This window comes from Muntiacus reevesi, chromosome 2, assembly GCF_963930625.1.
Source record: "Muntiacus reevesi chromosome 2, mMunRee1.1, whole genome shotgun sequence".
NCBI classification, from domain to species: Eukaryota; Metazoa; Chordata; class Mammalia; order Artiodactyla; family Cervidae; genus Muntiacus; species Muntiacus reevesi.
The window spans coordinates 99,258,832-99,280,763 of record NC_089250.1 but is presented as its reverse complement, the minus strand read 5'-3'; the positions used below and the strand labels follow the sequence as shown (position 1 = coordinate 99,280,763).

Below are 21,932 nucleotides of genomic sequence, written 5' to 3'. Positions count from 1 at the left end.
TTATCCTCACAGAATTTTAAAATTAAGAATTAAAAAATATAATCAGGAGTGCTTTGTAATCTTATAAGCATACAAACAATTCTTTATGGAATAATTTTTAGGACACTGATCAATAATGAGTAGTCATTAAACTCTATTTCTTGTTGATCCTTGACATACTACATTATAATGGAGAATAAGGATAGTCTGCAGTTTTTAGGGGAATGCCTTGTCCTTATAGATATTTAACACAATCTGATCAAGCCGAGAATGGAATTGACTGCATTTGCATTAAGTGAGTACTATATTTTCGTGGTTTTAAGATGAAAGCAATATATATTTATTGAAGAATGTTTGTAACAGAGAAAAATGTAAAAGAGAAAGATATCTATAACCCATCATCCAAATTACCTGTACACATTTACATATCCTTTAAGCCTTTTCTGACTTACTATACTTTCAGAGCAGGGTTTCTTGACCTCAGCATTAGTACTGTTTTGGTCTAGATAATTTTTTGTGTGTTGAGAAGCCATTCTGGAAGCAGCATACTTGTCCTCTCCCTAAGATGCCAGTAGCAGCACCTCTGCCTCGGTTGTGACAACCCAAAATCTCTCCAGACATTACCAAAATTGCCCCCAGTTGAGAACCATCATTTTCGAGTAGGAGTTTTAGAAGTCAGTTTTTACCCCTTCATTTTACGTGTAAGAACATGGATACTTGGAGAGATCAGTGCAGATGACTGCCCTAAATCTCATGGCTAATTAGTGACAGAATCAGGGCTAAAAAATGCTGACAACTCAACTGCTACAAAATTCAACTTTCATTATAACATTGTGCTTCCCTAGATTGCAGAGAAAAAAAAATATGATCTTCTCCATTGTCTGAAGAAGTGCTCTCTTTTTTAAACAGATGATACTAAGCAGCTGAATCTCCTCGAATTCGTTCACAAATAGAAAGCCATAAAAACAGACAGCAAGATGTCAGGATTTCTGACATAACCGTCATTATTTACAGTCAATAAGATTTCAGAAATTTTAACTGAAGGCTCTCATTTCTGTGATAATTGATTTCTTTAAAAAATAATATCTGCTAAAGAATTCACCAAGAAAAGGCTGCTAGAGAAAATCCTAAGAGGTGCTTAACACGACTAACAGTTCTCTTCTTCGTCTGTCCTTCATTCAGCAGAAGTGTTGCTCGTCTGTACAAACGCCGCGGGCATTTCTCATGTGAAAGCTACGGGACGTTGAACATCCTCAGCAAAATCCTTGAAGCTCCTTCATATGTTTGTGCTTTGCTCAGCCAAAATAAACTTGGACACTGACCTTGTGAACAGATGCCGGGTAATGAGGTCAGAGAACTGAGTAACATTTTCAGAAAATTGCTTTACGGTGTAATAAATGTTCTGATTAGATTTCCTAGTTTCATCTTTAACATGCTCAGGCGATTCAACTTGGGAAACCTAGCCAGGGGTATTGCCAGTCTTTAAAGGTCACACTGAGAGTTCAGTATTTTTAGCCTGAAAGATATTTTTAACAAACCATATATTGTAAAAAAAAAAAAGAAGTTTAATAATTCTCAAGTCTTACTGTTAGCTTTCCTGCAGTTTCTCCTTAAACTTGACCTATTTCCTATTTCAGTTTCAATTTATTCTTCAGTAGGAAATGTCTGGTTCAGTGATTATTCCATCACAGTTGCTGCCTTTCCTTGACATCTCCAGAGATAAAACTAATTTCCCCTACTTTAAAACAGGCACAGTAAAACTTGAGGCAAATAGTGTTAACATTATGCTGTGTTCAGCATATTTAATGACCATTTCTCATGAATACAATCCAGTATGGTTGATGCCAACATTCCTCTGCTCATCGGGAGAATGATGAGGGTTGCCTCATCATATCAAGCTCACTATAGACAGTGAACTTGACAACAAAAGGATCACAAGATCACAAGCGAAAAGAGAGAGTTCCAAAGTGAATTCAAGTTACAGTGGGTTTGTTTTGCAGTGGTAACTTAGAAAATTTTTATGCTGTTTCCTGCCTTTGAAGTGGGGAGATGATTGAGGTGATTTTAATTTGTTAAATGTATAAATAAAGACAAGCAATAGATCACAAAGAAGCTAGAGAAATATAGGTATGGGATCATTTTTATAGTCTTTCTACAAAAAGGTGTTTCAGTAAAATAATGCTTATTTTATTTTTTATTTATTTTTTTGGTCTGCACCCCGAGGCTTGTGGTATCTTAGTTCCCTGACCAGGGATTGAACCCTGGCCCTTGCAGTGAAAGTATGGAATCCTCACCACTGGACCACCAGGGAATTACTAGATAATGCTTTTTTTTAATAGTGGAGGGCAAGGGGCAGGCTCTAAGCAACCAAAGATGAGGTAAAATTTTCAGCTAGTGGATACAGACATTCAGCTTGACAGTAGTGGCCTGAAAGGGTAGGGACTGTATCTGTTTGTTCATTGCTACATCCCAAGCACCTACCATGTGGTAGGCATTAAATACATACCTAGATGGTCAATACATTAAATATCTGTTAAATAAACATATAGGATGTTAAATACTGATGGCAGCAAGCAAAGTATGTATAAAATAAAAATAAACGAAGGAATGAGGAAAGATAATACAGTTGGGCTTTCTGGTTCCTCATGCAGAGGTTGGAAGTAGTAAGTCAAAATAAAATAAATATCCCACAAAACAGCTACAATATGAGTCTCACAGAGTAGGTAGGATTATAAACCATATTTAAGTGTTGAAGTGAAGAGGGCAAATGAGATTTGTGTGCGTCTGTTTCCTAAAACAGTGCTCTATAATGTCTAAATTCCTAAACAATATTTGATGTTGAAATTTAGTCTTTAGTTTTTCACCACAGAGTCAGGTTGAATGTTGCTTTTAAGTATGGAAAATTCAGAAAGCATCTTCTTGGGGGTGTAAATAAATAACATGTACTTGATTTGTGATGTTAAATAATGTTAAATTTTATAACAAAGAAAGCAATAAACCTTTGGTCCCCTCTCTCCATCCCCCTGCAGACAACCACTTTAAAACCTCCACTTTCTTATACAGCAGACAAGGACTTTAGTTCTCCTCTGCCTCATTTTCTCCTCCCTGCCATCCTCCCAAAGCAGAAGTTAAGTAGAAGGCTGATGGTTATTTGGAAAGTCACACTCAGAACTTTCTGAAGCTGAAACCTATTTTCTTTCCACATACTACACACCAAAACCAATAATGCCATGGGATTTAAAATCAACCACACTAATTACTACATGCAAAGAAATCCAAAAGCCATAATGCGGATTTTCACAGAAGGCATTCCTTTGATAATTTGGCTTGCAAAACACAATGCATGACATTAGTAATTGGCTAAGTAAAATCTTAAGTTTTAAGAACAGAAATTTTTCATGCCTTATTTTGAATAATCAGTTACCTCAAATTGGTTGAAGTATGGGTGCAGATGTAAGTCAGAAATCCTACCAAGATATTGCCATGGAGAGAGAGAGGGAAAAAAACACCAAAGACAGAGAAAGAAAGGTCATCTTTACTAAAGGTTATTTACTCAAAACTATTTTAAGGTTATAAAGTAGGAAGATTATGACAAAATGACATTTTTCCAGTATGTTTTGTTACCATCTCTCATTCTGTCATCAATTAAGAGTTCAAAATACCCAACAATTATAGAGACATGTTAAAATATCTTTAAAATAGTCTACTTATTGTTTTCTAATATTATAAAAATAAACAGAAGGTAAATTTGTGCCAAAATTTATAATGATCTGAAATAAAAAGCCACCCTACTTTGTTCACTGGCAATGTGACACTGGATTAAAAAAAAGGTAAATAAAAAATTACCTTCACTGCTGCAGTGACGGCAGCAGTAGCTGCTAAATTTAAACCTTGCCGCCCAAAGTTTACCATAGTTTCATAGCCTCGTTCTTTAGCTTGGACAATATAATCATCAATTTCCTGGAAAAAAAAAAAAATCAAGCCCATAGATATTAATTTTATTTAAAAAGAATGTCAAGAAGCTGAAAACTAGGACTTTCCCCCCTAGTATAATAGTTTCACTCATTTTATAGCATGCAACATGTGATGATGAAACACATTTCTAACAAATGATTTGTGGAAATAATTTATACATCTTACCCTTTCCTTTGAAGAAAGTAGTGGATGAAGGAATTTTCTATATATTAAACTTGCTCCTCTGGTATAAGGAGAGAGTAGCCATATGACAAAAGCAATCTTAAGCTCATAGTAGAGGGGGAACCTGACAAGAAAAAATTTGAAAAGAATGCTGGTGAAAATAAACTACAGACAATGAGGAAATCACACAAAATTTTTTTTAAAGTTCAGTCATTGTGTTACGCTTTCACAGGTAAGAAGTTGTGATCAGGAAAACAACTAAGTTTGAGCTGACAAATTAATATCACTAATTATATAGATCAGAGCAGCCTGTCCCCTTGCAGCGATTCACAACTTCTAGTTGAAAGTTGTTCCACTCATGTACATTTTTAAAAAAAACTGTTTACTTTTGGGCTGCACCTCCATGGATGTTGGATCTTAGACCAGGGATCAAACCTGCACCCCTTGCATTGGAAGGGAGCGTCTTAACCACTGGACAGCCAAGGAAGCTCCAAGATTGCTCTCTATAGGCAAAGGCAGACAAGCTGCCAAACTAACTGGAGCAGTTCAGAGAGGTCATTCAGTTCAGTTCAGTCGCTCAGTCGTGTCCGACTCTTTGCAACCCCATGGACTGCAACACGCCAGGCCTCCCTGTCCATCACCAACTCCCGGAGTTTACTCAAACTCATGCCCATTGAGTCGGTGATACCATCCAACCATCTCTTCCTCCGTTGTCCCCTTCTCCTCCGGCCTTCAATCTTTCCCAGCAGCAGGGTCTTTTCCAATGAGTCAGTTCTTTGCATCAGATGGCCAAAGTATTGGAGTTTCAGCTTCAGCATTAGTCCTTCCAATGAATATTTAGGACTGATTTCCTTTAGGATGGACTGGTTGAATCTCCTTGCAGTCCAAGAGTCTTCTCCAACACCACAGTTCAAAAGCATCAATTCTTCAGTGCTCAGCTTTCTTTATAGTCCAACTCTCACATCCATACATGACTACTGGAAAAACCACAGCCTTGACAAGATGGACCTTTTTGGCAGAGGTCATTAAAAGCATTTAACCAGGACAGTAAGGTGCACCCACCCTGTCTGCAGAGCCTAGCTGCCATGGCATTAGCAGGACATACCTCCCAAGTGTTAGGTGTGTTTTTAAGCATTTATAAGCTCCAAGTGTGCAATGTTACCCCATTTGCACATCTCCTTCTCTTAGAGCTCCCAGAAAACGTTCCCCTCCAATTTCATTTGTCCAGAATTGCAGCACTTGACAAACCTAAGTTGTTCACTTGGAAGGAAAATGGAATTTTCATTGTGGTAACCTGAAAATAGGGTTATACACCCGTGCCCCTTCCCACTTGGGTTTTTCAGCATCTTCTCACATAGGCTGACTACACTTCCTCAAGCAAGGACTGTGGGCTTAGTCATATGACCTGCTCTGTGCAACAGAATGTGAGTGCAACATATGCTAAATGCAAAGAAAAGCTTTAAATGTCCTTTGACTCCCTCACTTCAACACCCCCCAATCTCTTGCTTTCAACTTTTACTTCCTGTCATGAGAATATCTGTTTCTTCAGCCTTGGTCCATGAACAAGAAGACACTTAAAACTGAGCTGAGCCCAGCAAGGCTGGCAACTGACTATTTGTCTTCATGTACCCTGAGCAAGAAATGAATGTTTGTTTTTTAACCCATTGTGCTTTTAGGGTTGCTTGTAGCCATAGCAAAAGTTAAGTAATACAGCACAAGAGAACAAGCATCCTGTGGTCTATGCACGACTAAGATACATGATAAAAAATCTGGGCTCTTCTGATGAGACAGGTGGGCAGGGGGCAGTGAGGACTGACTACTGTATAGATGATGAAGGGTTTCCGCACAGTGCAGTTACAGGGGAGTCTCTGGACTTTCGTTGCTCATGACAAGTTTTTTCTACTTTGTTTACTTTTTAATACTGTATACATGTACATTTTCAACCAGAAAAAAAGAGATGCATTTAAAGAGAGAACATGGAAACTTAAGAGCCCTAGCATGCCTAGCATGGTTTAGAACCTGTTCTGTCACTTAAAAACAAACAAACAAGCAAACAAAAAAAAAAACCTTCCCAAAGGTATTTTACCTTGGGAGGGAAGTGCTAAAACCAGAAGCAAATGGGAGTTTGCTTAGGAAATATTAATAAAGAAAAAATAGTCTGAAGTCATCAGTGTGGAAAAAAGATGACAACCAAGTTTTCTCTGTTCCGAGATCCTGGGAGGTGTGTGGGAGAAGGGTCGGAGGAAGTGGCATGTGGGTGGGAGGATGAACTGCCTTTACGTGGGGGATTCCATAAGGAAGGTAATGTCCTTGTGGGGAAACCAGGTAAAGGAAATGATACAAGGGATAATCAGGTAGACTGATGAAATTCATTTAGTTAGGGATGGACTTCCTTGGTGGTCCAGTGGTTAAGAATCCTCCTTGCACTGCAGGGGCATGAGTTTGATCCCTGTTTGGGGAACTAAGATCCCACCCACATGTCACAGAACAACGAAGTCTGTGCATCACAAGGAAAGATGCCCCGCGATGCAAAAAAGATCTCACATGCTGCAACTAAGACATGACATAGTCAAACAAATAAATAAAATTTTAAAACATTTATTAAAAAAATTCTCTTAGTTAACAGCAAGAGCAGGATAAGAACTCAGGATACCAGATAAAAGTCTACATTATGGACATATTTCAATGCTAGAACTTACCAAGCTACTGTTTGATCTGCTACTGTTTCAATTACAGTATACAGGGCAAAGACAATCCAGTACATCATCCATCGAACCTGCAAATAATAAAAATACTTATGAAATAATAGACCAAAATTATTTGTGACTCTGAATAGTCATATATATCATACAGAGTATGCTGGATTAAATGAAGAAGGCGATGGTTTAATTCCCAACAGGTGTTACGTCTGACTTCCTCACATCACCACATCAGTTGTCCTGGGATACAAGAATTGAAGGATAACAAACCTCTAGGCTTAATACAGTATAATGCAGGAACCTAAATGAAAAAATAGGACATATTTTTCTTAACTAGAGGAAAATTCTTTAAAAGATCTTATTACATGCTTCTTTATGAAGACTATTAACTGTTTAATTATTATAGAAACCATATAGTATGATATGACCACATTTAATCTTTATTAGTCTTTTAAATCTTGCATTCCTTATTTCTCAATATATCAGTCTTTGGAAACCAAAGACTGATCCTGGATTTGTTACATCCATAATGCTAGTCACCCACTTTGAAAGTCTAAGGTTAGTATCTTCCTCCTCCTTCCCTAAATGTAAGCCTGTAATCTTTTACATATCCTTTTCCTTCTACTCTAATACTGTAAGAGTCGATGCAATAGACCAAATATTTGTGTTCCCTCAAAATTCGTATTTTGAAATCCTAACCCCAAATGTGGGAGGTTATTAGATCATGAGTCCTCACGAATGTGATTGGTGACACAGCAAAATGACGGCCATCTATCAACCAGGAAGAGGGCCCGCATCAAATGCAGAATCTACCCGCGTTTTGATCTTAGACGTCTTAGCCTCCTGAACTGTGAGAATAAATTTCTGTTGTTTATAAACTAGCCTGTCTATGTTATAGCAGTCTGAATGGACTAAAAGAGTAATTCCGGATATTTTTACCTCTTGTCTGGACTACAGCATCCTATAAGGTCCCTGAGACTCTGTAGCAATCCTTCTCACAGAATGGTGCCATATTCATTTTTCTTGAACTCATTCTCACAAGTTTATACCTTTCCACCTCCCTAAGCACACAGACTCTTTTATCACTCACATAGGTTGGATTTTCATTAAGGGTTAAAATCTCTGCTTTCTCAATAATATAATTATAGCTAACACAAAAAATCATGCCGACTATTGGCCGGAGGCTGTGCTAAGAGCATCACGTATATTAATTCACTTATCCCCCACGACATTTATACATAAGTATATAACTATCAGGAACTGGTGGCACAGAGAGGTAAAATGACTCATTCAAGTTCATTTAGCCAGAATTTGAATCCAGGCTGCCTGGTTCTCGAATTGGTACTATTATCCAATTTTACCATGTATAGAAAGGAATGTGAGGAATTGCTGAACGTGAGGTCCAAGAATAACCACTACTTCCCTATTCTCATCACAATAAGTTGACCGAAAAAAAAAATTAGGTCTCTATAATTAATTAAAAAATTGACCTATTTAGTTTTAATACAGATGCTTCTTTGGGTATTTTATAAATATGAAACTATAACTCAGGTAGCTTTAACAGTTTTCTGTTTGGACAAATCAACTAACAACAGCCACGAATAACTTCTGAAACAATGTGTTGTGACACATGAAGAGTAATTTACCTTGTGGGTATGTGTGTGTGTGTGTACTTGCTCAGTCGTGTCTGATTTGTTGTGACCCCACAGACTGTAGCCTGCCAGGCTCCTCTGTCCATGGGATTTCCCAGGCAAGAATACTGGAGTGGGTTCCCATTTCCTTCTTTAGGGCATCTTCCCAACCCAGGGGTTGAACCCGTGTCTCTTACACTGCAGGCAGACACTTTACCATTGAGCCACCTGGGAAGCCCAATTTACTTCACTTAAGAGCTTAATAAACTGCCCAAAGCAAATAGCACATTGCTGCTGCTAAGTCACTTCAGTCGTGTCCGACTCTGTGCGACCCCAGAGACTGCAGCCCACCAGGCTCCCCCGTCCCCGGGATTCTCCAGGCAAGAACACGGGAGTGGGTTGCCATTTCCTTCTCCAAAATAGCACATTATCTACATTTAAAATACAATGAAACCAATTTATGATCATCATCTCAAATTAAAAAAAAAAAGTTAAGACTAAATATTCTCTTCAGTTTTTTACTTTTCATGAGTTACTTTACTCCCTCACTGCTGCCAATTCCAAGCTTTTTGTCCCAGTATGGAGATTTTTATCCAGGGTTAAAATCCTATGTGTTTTCTCTTGCTGCCCCCTTCTTTTAAAAGCAAAGTGAAGCTCTCACACAAGTTCATTCATTTAGCCTTTCCAAATCAAATATTAATTTAGTACTTTTACCTTTCAACTAAGGTTATCCTCTCAAAAAGAAATGAAAGGGAAAAACCTGGAAACAAAACAGTGCACTTTTATAGGGCTAGAAGGGACCGTGGAGGTGATCAAGTTTTTTTGAACTAAACGAGTCTTTATTGAAAACAACTGTAAAACAATTACAAAAAAACACACACCCTGCTCTTGTTGGTCCTTCCATTCTACTCACTGTAGGACTCTTGAGGAGACTCTAAGAAATCCCAGTGCTCCATGGGGCAGAGTTCAAAAGTAAATAACACAGCAAACTCCTCTCCTTTTACTGAGGGCCAAAATAAGTAAGTTGTGCAAGAGGCTGAGCTGGGAAATGGGCACAGGGCCATAGTCTACAATGAAGCCAGAAAAGGCAGATTTTCAAACAAGAGGTTGCTGTCAGATCCATCTTTTCATTTCTCTCCCTCTCCCTCTTGAACTCAGCACAAGGATTTCAGTGTAAACCTTACCACCTTCTTTCCTGGGAAAGTGGCAGCTTAAGTTAACTGGTCTCTCATAGGAAGTTTAGGAAACTTTCAGAAAAATAAATGACTTAAGTCAATGCTTGTTATTTTTTCATTATTTCGTATTTTCATCATTTTACTGTTTCACAGCCCTCATTATGGCTGTGATCTTCGAAATGGATAAGAATGAAAAACAACACTCCACAAATAGTCATAATTTACCTGACAGAGTTGAATAGAGGTGAAAGGAACGGTACGAGTAGTTAATGCGTGGTGATACTCCCTGAAATACTAGTTCTCAAATAGACTTGAGCTGCTAGAGTCCCATAATTCCAAAAGCACCCTGACTTCAGTGAAATCAAGTACTTGTTCAGTTTTCAAATTCATTTTATTTATTTTTATTTGTTAATTTTTGGCTGCGCTGGGTATTAGCTCTGCCATGTGATCTCTTAGTTGCAGCGTGTGGGATCTAGTTCCTTGACCAGGATAGAACCTGTGCCTACTGCATTGACAGCACAGAGTCTTAGCCACTGGATCATCAGAGAAGTTCCTCAAATTCATTTTAAAACCCACCAAATATATAAATTTTTTCACATATATAATGTTTATCTCTAAAAAAAAAGACTATATTTATTTAGGTTGTGAGAATATTAAATGATGCCAAAAATTTAAAAAGAAGAGAAAGAAGGCTCTGTTTTTTTAGTTAAAAAATAATAACAAACTATACAATCAATAGTGTATTCCTAGTCATTTTCCTGAGGTATTGGCTCAATTTTATATAAGCAAAACTCCATGGTTCTAATCTATCTTTAACAACTATATTCTTTGACAATCTACTCTCATAAATTTATGTAAGTTTTTGTTTTCCTTATTAGAAATATGGACCTTAAACTATAGTTGAATTGAGGTAATAATTAAATGAGTGCAGTGAGTGTGTGTTATTCATGTGAGCAAGTATGAAGAAAGTTAACCTTGAAAAGATATTGTTTTCTTTTTCCTATTAATGGATTTGGTTGGGATTTTACACCAAATGATTACTCAGCAAACCTTTTATTAAAACTATACCTCAAGGCTGTTCAGCCTACTCTTTAAGGTCTAGCCAAAAGAAAATAACAGAATGAAGTCAAGGTCAAAAAGAAGGGAAGAAAGAAAATAGCAAGACACAAAATGATAATTAAAAATATGTTAAGGTAAAATATTCTTTAGATGGACAGAAAACATCAATAACAAAATGTAGTACTAAAACCGAAAAACTGGTAGGAAAACAATGCAAACTGATAATCTCATGATTGTATATAACCAAATCTAATAGAAATAAATGCTATTAAAATGTTATGCAAATAAAAGTCAGTAACTTAACAGGCAGCTGTAATATATCATAATCCACCTTTAAAGTTACAGGAAAAAAAATTTATGTTCTTAAGAAAGTGGGAACAAATTCAATTTCTTTCCAGTAGAGAAACAATTGGTAAAATCAACATACCAATGCTAAGAAAGCTACTCAAAAAATTCACAAACAAATTGTGGAGAGAGTGTGGCAAGAAGGGAACCCTCCTACACTGTTGGTGGGAATGTAAATTGGTACAGTCACTATGGAGAACAGTATGGCGGTTCCTTAAAAAACTAAAAATAGAGCTACCATATGACTCTGCAATCCCACTCCTGGCATATATCCAGAGAAAAATATGATCCAATGTTCATGCTCCCCAATGTTCATTGCTGCATTGTTTACAATAGCGAAGATGTGGGAGCAAATGAAATGTCCATCGACAGAGGAATGATCCATCTGCAGCAACATGGAGACCTAGAGAGTGTCACCCTGAGTGAGTCAGTCAGACAGAGGAGGAGAAATGCCCTATGACATCCCTTATATGTGGACTCTAGAAAGAAATGATACAAATGAACTTAATTATAATACAGAAGAAAGAGACTCACAGAGTTAGAAGACGAACTTAGGGGTGCCGGGGCTGGGGGGGGAAGGGACGATTAGGGAGCTTGGGAAGGTCAGTACACATTGCTATATTTAAAATGGATAACCAACAAGGGCATACTGTATAGAAAAAAAAGAAAAGAAGAAGAAAGCTTTTTCTTTACTCAACTCAAAAAGCTTTACTCAACTTTTTCTTTAAAGTCTTTTTGACCCCAGGGAATTGAATTATCCAACAAGGTGGAGCTTATGAGCACTAAGATGGATATATACACACACACACACATATCCTACTTTTGATTCATCTTTCAACTAAAACATAATGTAGACAATTCCTAAGGACTCAGGTGTGATCATTACATAGAAAACTCATTGATACAGCTGTAATAAGCTCTACCTACTTCACGTCATGGGACTAGAAACAGGAATATAACAGCTTCTGTCCTCAAGGATTTAACATTTTATTGGAGAGAAAAACAAGTAAATAACAGTGATAAACAAAATGTTCTGCTGTTTTTACTGCGTTAGACGCCCTAGTTCCCAGTATGAATCAAGAGCACAAGAGTTTGAGGAAAGCTTATTAAAGGGACTATTTATATAGTTGTGGGCGAAGTTCAAGAAAACCAATAAAGAATAGTGGTTCACCCTTGAGCTGGCGACTGCAGGAACCGGCATTACTCGCCAGGTGTGAAGAAGGGCGAACAGGGACAGGTTTACTGGCATCCACACAAGGTAACCATCAAGGTGTGGTCGCAGGTGGACACTCACAGCAACCCCTGGTGGCAGGGAGGAGGCCGGGAAAACCGTCCTCTGACCTCATGCTCACCCAGACTTCGGATTTTCCGCAGGAGTCTCTCATGAGCCAAACCCAAAGGGAAGTCAGAAATGATGCAACCTGTATGGATCAGCCTCCTGGGCCCTAAAGCAAAGCAAAGAAAGGTGGAACGTGGAGGAGAAGCTCCACTGGAGGGGCAGGTGGTAGGTCCCAGCACTATACAGCCTGTCAACTCTTAGAAATATATCAGTAATCAAAATCATTCCTTGCCACTTTCACAGACACCTCACCAATCCAGGTGATGGTCAGCTCTGTCCAGATTATTCTCACAGTGTCCTAAGGGATCATTCTGCTCTTCTGGCTCTTTTTGCGTACATCACTCAGAGTTTCTCCTTAAAGAGCAGGTCACTGTTATTGCTCAGTCACTAAGTCGTGTTCAACTCTTTGTGAACCCATGACCTGCAGCACGCCAGACTTCCCTGTCTTTTACCACCTTCTGGAGTTTGCTCAAATTCATGTCCATTGAGTCGATGATGCCATTCAACCATCTCATGCTCTGTCACCCCCTTCTCCTCCTGTCCTCAATCTTTCCCAGCTTCAGGGTCTTTTCTAATGAGCTGGCTCGTCACATCAGGCGGCCAAAATATTGGAGCTTCAGCTTCAGCATCCATCCTTCCCAAGAATATTCAGGACCGATTTCCTTTAGGATGGACTGATTTGATCTCCTCGCTGTCCAAGGGACTCTCAAGAGTCTTCTCCAACACCACAGTTCAAAAGCATCAGTTCTTAGGCGCTCAGCCTTCTTCATGGCCCAACTCTCACATCCGGACATGACTACTGGACTACATGGTCATTCCTCTGCTGAAACTCCTCTGTTGGCCCCCATCAGAATTCTTACCTTGGCCACCAGGCCCTGTGGTTCCGGCTCCAGCTGCCTCTCTGGCCTCATCTGCTCCGTCCCTCCTTCCCCTGTTCTGCTCCAGTCACATCAGGCCCTTTTACTATCCTTCCTGGGTGCAGATATGTTCCTGCCTCAGGGCCTTAGTACTTGCTGTTTCATTGTCTGAAACGCTCTTCCCTCAGTTATCCATGTGGATAGCTTTCTCACTTCCCTCAGGTCTCTGCTCAAATATTTATCTGAGAGCCCTTTCTTCACTACCCCATTTAAAATAACAATGTCCTTCTAACTCCCTTATCATGACTTATTTTTCTCTTTAGCACATATCACAGACACATCTAACAAATACTGAAATGTTTTCCTTGCCTTTCCTTACTAAAATGTAAATTCCAAGAGGACAAAGCTTTTATTTTGTTCTGCTCAACCCTCTGTCTGCAGAGAAGGAGCTCAATAAATGTATGAATTGTTGAATGAATATGGAACTACACAGAGCTTAGTGTGCTCCTTTTTGTAAAGACTGCAAAACGCTTAGGCAAGAAGTAAAGACATGACAGTTGAATATAAAGGAGTCTTTTGAGGCCTGGTTTAAAAAGAAAAATGGGGAGAATAAAAAATAGCATGAGGCTAAATGAAAGCACGCTTATAGCCTCAAGGATTGAACATTTTACTGGAGAGATAATGAGATTCAAATTATGAGGAAGCAGGAATACTTAATGGGAACACGATCCTGTATGAGATAGACAAGAATAAGATGAGAAAGAAGAGTGAGCTCAAGAAAGAAGCTGGGGTGCATCTTCCTCTGAGATAGAACCAAAAGGAGAGTGGCCACGTTGGGAAGAGGCTGAAGTGGTTCATAGGTGAGGACCTCTGTCTTTACTCTGCAGTAGGAGGGCAGGTCATCTTTAACGCTGGGGATGGTGGGAAGGAGAGTGGATTTCAAAAGAGTAGTGAAGGTTTATGAAATTTGTTTATGTGGATGGAATAGGGATCTGCCTAGGGTAGAGATGGAATAGATTCTGTGACCAATGATGCCCTCGGCTTCTCTGGGTGTCAGAGAGAGGCGGCTACAATGAAAGGTCTAGGATGGTGAAACAGGACAGGGGTGGAGGTGACAGCTTGCTGTGCATAAAAAGGCAAATAACAGAGGCTGGCTGGGGAGTTGCCCAGCCGGAGCTGGTGCTGCTCGGTCCATTTCTGAAAGAGATAGGGCCATGTGTCCAGTTCCCGCCACCAGAATATTAGCTGAGGCTTTTGAGTGTATCTCCCCACAGGCTCTTCTCTTGTCCTGTGGCTGGGAGGGCAGGGAGCAGAGCAACCTTGGAATCTACATATTACAGATGGGCAGAGTCCCATTTCTTCTTACACGGTTGTTTGAGAAACATTTCTTGATGAAGTCAACACTAACCTGGACTGTTATGCCAGAGACAAATGTTTTTATATTCCCCCCACCACTGCATTTTTGTTTCAGCTTAAGAATCTGCCTCCAATGCAGGAGATGCAAGAGATGTAGGTTTGATCCTTGGGTTGGGAAGATCCCCTGGAGTAGGAAATGGCAACCCACTCCAGTATTCTTGCTTGGGAAATTCCATGGACAGAGGAGCCTAGCGGGCTACAGTCCAAGGGTTGCAAAGAGTCAGACACGATTGAGTGAGCAACTTTCCTGTTTACTTATAATTACAGCAGTTTAGCCTACCCTAATATAAAAGGTTATCATCTAACCTCTCTGGGAACTGAAAGAACCATGGTTCCAGACTTAGGTGGACATCAGTCACAGTGCTGTTGGCGGCCACCTGTGACACGCTAATGCCCTGGTTGGCACTGCTGGATGCTGCCACCACAATGACCTGGAAATGGAGAAGAGGAACATCATTTTAAGAAACTCTGCCTGAGATATCCCCAGGGGACTCTCAGAAATATTGGGGGGAATCCTCCTGGTGGTCCAGTGGCTAAGACTCTGAGCTCCTAATGCCGGGGGCTCAGGTTCGATCCCTGCATGAAGAACTTGACCCCACATACTTCAGTTAAGACCTGGGGCAGCCAAAAAGAAGAAACTGGAAGATAGGCAAGATTGACGCTCTCATGCAGCAGACGGGGGCAAAGCCAGAGAAATACTATTTTAAATTATTTTCATTATCCTTTGGCTAGTGTGGCCTCTACCTGTATAAATTTGTTATTGTCTGTAATGTCAGTACCCGTGGCTTACAGAAATCCCTTGGTACTTTCAGTTGGCCAAGAAATCAGATACAGACGCTCATTAGAGATATGCATAAAGTTTAAAATAATTATATTCTGAGTGGTAAGCCAAAATATTCAGAGAAAAATGCATAAAAGTCAGTGGGAAGACTACATGAAAAACAGTTGTTCAATGGCCTATTTTGCTGACTTTGGTTTTGTTTTCCCAAGAGTATACCTAATGACTATTAGAGTACCTGGCACAAAATAAATGTTAAGAAATATTTATTAAATTATTAGTGACCTGGGCTAACTTATGAACAATAATATAATTTTCTTCTTTTTCCTAATTATTTTGTAATAAAGTTCTTTGGAAGTGGTCACAATAAAATGGCAATCATTTATCAATATTGGGACACACTTTTTTCACCATATTTTTCATAACTAGAGAAATGTGATGGATGTTTTTTAAAAATAAAATATTTGCAAATAAAAATTACCCAAATGAAATGTTAAAATCATTTAAATATCAAAATAAATATATTTTCTAGGAAAATATACTCTTATAGTTAGGCAAGTTCTTTCTAAAACGGAGTCATCTGTGATATAAAACCACAGTATCTAAAATTACATTCTGGTTTATACAGTGCATGGATTAGATTATCCTACTTAACAAGCCAGTACTTGCTTTATTACTCACAATCCAGAAGGCTTTTGTAAGACTTAGCATTTCACAAACCCAGACAGTCATGTGATAGCGTTCTTGCTTTACTCTCCCAAAGGAATTAGGATATTTTAAGCCTGAGTGAATACTGTAAAATGAATGTACTCATAGGCTAAATTTACTATCAAAAGACCATGCTCCATTTAATAGGTATGCATTTACCTATTCCTGATGCCAAAAGAAAAGTAGGCCTCATTTCATGGTTTTTAAACATTTTTCAACAAAACAAGTTTTTATGATTCAATATTCTGAGACAGAATTTGCTATGCAATTGATTTAGATCCCAGGACAAACAAATAAAGCAAACCAAAAGTGAACTATAACTGTAAAATAATCCTCCTGATTTCCATCACAGAAGTTGAGAGCAATGCACTGGTATATTTATATTGGGGAATATCATGTTCTCATGTGAGGCACATTGCTGTGCATTCACAAGAGTTATGGAGAATTGTGGTGAGGGCATGTTAATTCAAAGGCATCTTTCTCAAACTGTATCTTTACATAACTTATTCTTGCTATGCTATGAGCACTGTGGTATTATGATAATAATGACATTAACAATAATGTATGTTAAATGATATTTGTTATTCAGTTGCCTGGTCATGTCCGGCTCCGAGACCCCCATGGACTACAGCAGGTCAGGCCTCCCTGTCCCTCGCCATCTCCTGGAGTCTGCCCAAGTTCATGTCCATTGCTTTGGTGATACCATCCAGCCATCTCATCCTCTCCTTCTGCCTTCAATCTTTCTCAGCATCAGGTCTTTTCCAATAAGTCAGCAGTTGCCATCAGGTGGCCAAATTATCGGAGCTCCAATTTCAGCATCAGTCATTCCAATGAGTATTCAGGGTTGATTTCCTTCAAGATTGACTGGTTTGATCTCCTTGCACCACAGTTCAAAAGCATCAATTCTTTGGTGCTATGTGCGACACCCTCTTTAAGGTTCAGCTCTTACAACCACGCGTGACCACTGGGAAGATCAAAGCTTGGCTGCACAGGACCTTTGCTGCACTTTGCCAGCAAGTGATGTCTTTGCTTTTTAACACCCTGTCTAGGTTTGTCAGAGCTTTCCTGCCAAGAAGCAATCGTCTTCTAATCTCATGACTGCAGTCACCATCTGCAATGGTTTTAGAGCCCAAGCAGCAGAAATCTGTCACTGCTTCTACCTTTTCCCTTCTATTTGCCATGAACTGATGGGGCTGGATGCTATGATCTTAGTTTTTTTAATACTGAGTTTTAAGCCAGCCTTTTCACTCCCCTTCACCCTCATCAAGAGGTTCTTTAATTCCTCTAGTTCCTCTTCACTTTCTGCCATTAGAGTGGTATCATCCGCATATCTGAAGTAGTTGATGTTTGTCCCACCAGTCTTGAATCCAGCTTGTGATTCATCCAGACTGGCATTTCTCATGATGTGCTCAGCGTATTAGTTAAATAAACAGGGTGACAATAAGCAGCCTTGTGGTTTAGTTGTACTTGTGCAAGTACAACTAAATTGTACATGCACAACAACACAAAAGATATGCTAACTTGACACATATTACTCAGGGCCTATTACAAACAAAATGCTTTGACATGATATAGTCACAAACCTGGATGTCAAGGCATTCCTACGCAGAAGTTTTCATGGAAGGGATGAGTAAAAGACATATACATGGATAATAAGTGATTACCAGCACAATGTTTGATCCAACATACAACTAGTAATATTTTAATATACTATGTATTATTCATTTGCCTTGTATGAATGACATTTTTTCATTTCCAAAGGAAAGTCTTCCTAAAGGAAAAGGAAAGCCTCCACCCCCTCCAAAGGTCATATATAATCTTTGTGCATACATAATCTACTTTCCCTTGCAGTGTATCTGTGTAAAGGTTTGCATAACATCTGCCTCTGCCTTTTGACTATTACAACCAATGTTGTTGCTGTTCAGTTGCTAAGTTGTGTCCGACTCTTTGCCATGCCAGGGACTGCAGCATGCCAGGCTCCCCTGTCCTCCTTTATCTCCCAGAGTTGGCTCAAATTTGTGTCGATTGAGTTGATGATGCTATCCAATTATCTCATCCTCTGTTGCCTCCCTTCTCCTCCTGCCTTCAGTCATTCCCAGCTTCAGGGTTTTTTCCAAAGAGTTGGCTCGTCAAATCAGGCAGCCAAAGTATTGGAGCTTCAGCTTCAGCATGTGACCTTCCAATGAATATTCAGGACTGATTTCCTTTAAGGTTGATTGCTTTGATCTTCTTGCAGTCCAAGGAACTCTCAAGAGTCTTCTTAACAACCAATAGGGACTGAAACTGTCTTGTTCATCGCCATGTTACTAGGACCTAGCCATCTCTGTAACTAATAAACCAAACACACAGGAAGGCTTTTACTGACATGTTCTTAATGTTAAGGTCTGAATTGATGAACAATTCAAACAAATAACTCTAGACTTCAAAGAGGAATTCATAACATATAACATAGTCTATTTTATCAAAGTTGTTATCAAAGTTATCAGATATTAACAAACTTTTCAGTGTCTCTTAATTTCAGATTATTTGAATCATAGGCAATTAATGCCAGTTTTTCAGAAAAAATGAAAAATTACATATGCCTAATGATTTCAATTATAACCACACTAAGTAAATCCAGAGCATAAAATGCTAAAATATGCTTCACTGGAAAAAAAAATCCTTGCTGAGTCTGAAAAGAAATAAACACTGCTGAATTTCAGACCACCCAAAGAGAACTTTATTTTCTGACCATTAGTTATTCCCTCAAGTCACCTCATCCAAAAGATTCATTCTACATCACTTTCAGAGGCAACAGAGAGAATTTCTAATAGAGATTTCTTTAGAAACAGGATTGAGTTGAAAAGGTTTCTCTTGTTTCAGTAACATTATGCAATAATTTGGTTATTTCATAATGATTTTTCCCCATTAAAAACAAAGAGGAACAAAATGTGAGAAATCAAATAGAAAAACGCCCTTTTTTATCCAACCCAGATGGCTCAATTATGGGATTTTTCCCAGAACTGTGCCAAGTTAGAAGCATGCTTGAAAATAAGCTAGTTGAAGTTCAATCCACAGTGAATAGAGACATTGGTTGAAAATACTTTTTTCTTAAAAAAGAGGGGGCATGTGTTGGGGTAAGTATGTTAGACTAGGATTGATTTGCATTTCCCTGGCTTTGGGGTGCTTCCTCCCTCACGGCCCCACTGTCTTAAATTTCTATAGCTTGCCAGGAACTAGGATGTGTGGGAGTCAGTTATATTAATACTTTCAGATGCTGAACTTGCATCATGGTTTACCTGCAGTTTCCAGACATCTCTGCCAAAGACCTCACAGAATATCCTGTTGTTTTGAGGAGGAAAGTCTCATATTATACAGATGTATTTGGTGTTAAAATGAATTAAAATGGGGCAGACTGCAACTAGAAATGGATACTCTTTCACAAGATAACCTTGGCTTTTCCTCAATGCTCTTGAGTCACAGAAGCCCCATGTATCTCATCCCTGATCCCAAGTAAGTTTGAGGAACTTGAGAGAAGGAAAAACGTTTAAACAAAAATGTTTAAAAGCTAGATAGATGATAATTAACTTAAAAGTAGTGTTGAAAAGAAGATAAAAAAGCAGGAACTGCTATGGGAATTGTTCCCAGGAGCAGAATTTAGGAAGGAATGACCTCTTAGTACAAAATAACTCTTTGCATCCACACTGGCTGATAATTCGCACTTCACTTTTTCTATTATTTGAAGTCCTATTGATTCATTTGGAATAATAAATATTTGTTAGAGACACAGTTCGCTTTTAATAGAACCGCACAGAATTTCTCACAGATTTTAGCATGGGACAGAGACTATGCAGATAGAAAGGAGTAAACTGGGTTAAATGGCCATCCTAATTGTCATGCTTCCACAATAAATTGTCATCTTACCTTCTTTATTCCTTTAGTGTTCTCAAAGTCCTGGGCCACTGCATTTCCAACTTGAGGCATTCCCAACAGCTGGCACTTCTTAGGCACCTAGGTCCCCTAGTTTCTCATGAATCTTTACACGATCAATTACACCTTGCTATTTCCACACGTGAACTTATATAGCCACTGAAAGGTATACTCTTTTTTCCAGATGACCGGCAAGATTATGACTAACACAGTAGAAGAAAACTTTCCTTCTTCAAGTAAAAGATACCATTTTCTTTATACAAGCTATAGCTTTATAGGCTCAATAGCATATGTCAAACATACAATAATCATTCAAACAGTAAAAAGCAGCCTAAATACTACATGGGAAAACAGCATCTTCTCGAGAAGCAAAGACTGGAAGAACAAAAAAAACCTCTAGGAAGAATACATCTGTCATGACTGACAGTGAGTCTGTGCTATCAAATTATTTTCCTTCAAAACCATGTGCAGTCAGCCTCACATAGAGAACTGAGGTTCACATTTGAGTGAAGAGACAGAGGCAAGTTACAGGGCCTGGGATACTTGGGGGATGGGGCGGATGGATGTGTACCGTGGGCAGGACAGGATGATCAGTGTGAGTAAACACAGTGAGGGGACCAAAAAGGTGGGAGGGAAGGTACAGGAAGAAAGGTGGATGATTCCAAAGAGAAACTTCCTTGATGTAGAAATGTCATGTATGGAAACTAGGAGAACACCCTTACCCCCCGATAGTATATGCTTAACTTCACTGAAACATTATTCTTGGGGACTTGCCAGGGGTTAAGACTCTGAGCTTCGACTGCACGGGGCGCAGATTTGCTCCCTGGTCGAATTAAGATCCCATGTGCCACACAGTGTGACCAGAAATTTTGTTTTAATTTTTTAAATAATATGTTCCAAGTTGTTAGTCCATTTACATACAGATGTTTCTAAAGTAATCTATTTGTTACGTTGTGCCGCTCTGCCTAAAATAAACTTACACTAAAAAAAGCACAATGTGGTAATTATTCACTTTTCAGAATATAGTAAGATACCTCTCTCAGTCAGTGCTTTCCAGTTTGGCTGTGGATAAGAATTACTTGGGGATTAAAAGCAATTAATGCAGATTCCGAGGCTCCATCATCTCGGGGAAGAGAGAGGGCAGCAGGGTGTTTAGAAGGCAAGCTCTGTGAATTTGTAACATATAAGCAGAGTTGAGAACATGCACAAAATTCTTGCTACCTGAACTGTGGTGTGCAGACCGGTAGCACTGGCAGCATCTGGGCGCCTGCTGGAAACGCAGAATCCCAAGCCCAGGCCAGAACTACTTAATTAGAATCTGCATTGTAAACAAGATCCCAGGGAGATTCCAGTGTTCCTCAAAGTGTGACAAGGACTGCGGTGGGAGGTGCCCTGTGTTTTTTCTGAAAATACCAGTTAGAAGGAGGTGGTATCATTCATGAAGAAAATGTAAAAACAGCCTTGGGTTTGGAAGCAAGATGAACTCAGTTTGAGAATTTGTTCACTATAAACAATTAAAATACACCCTTGTTTTCATAACACTGTTTTGACACATCATCATTTTTTAAAAAAAGAAGCTCAAAAAATAGAAGGAACTGAGCCGTTAGCCCACTTCTCAGAGGCACTGTTTCTGGCTATCAGTTGAAAAGACAAAAGCTTTGAGTAAACTACCCAGGGTAGGGCATCCTATAGGCTCTCCTGCCCAGAAGTCCCATGCAGGATGTCCCATTCTAGAGTCCAGAGCTATCTGGACACAGACCACTGGATGGAAACCCTCTCCCTGCCCAAGGTGGAAGTGCCTTTAGATTTTTCTCCCTAAGAGTATGTCTAAACCTGCTTCCTACAGAGAAAGTAAGAACATTGACGGGCAGGTTGAAATTATATTCAAACATAACGTCAT

General features: G+C 39.1%; 1 protein-coding gene across 1 annotated transcript in view; it reads right to left on the bottom strand.

Moving 5' to 3' along the window:
• REEP3 (receptor accessory protein 3) overlaps positions 1-21,932 on the bottom strand; it is a 97,942-nt gene that overhangs the window by 15,644 nt on the left and 60,366 nt on the right. Inside the window, exons 3-5 of the mRNA XM_065922423.1 lie at positions 6,816-6,892; positions 4,120-4,240; positions 3,826-3,939 (exon numbers count right to left, since the gene is read on the bottom strand). Coding sequence (XP_065778495.1) covers positions 3,826-3,939; positions 4,120-4,240; positions 6,816-6,892 — 312 coding nt within the window. The remainder of the gene's footprint in view (positions 1-3,825; positions 3,940-4,119; positions 4,241-6,815; positions 6,893-21,932) is intronic.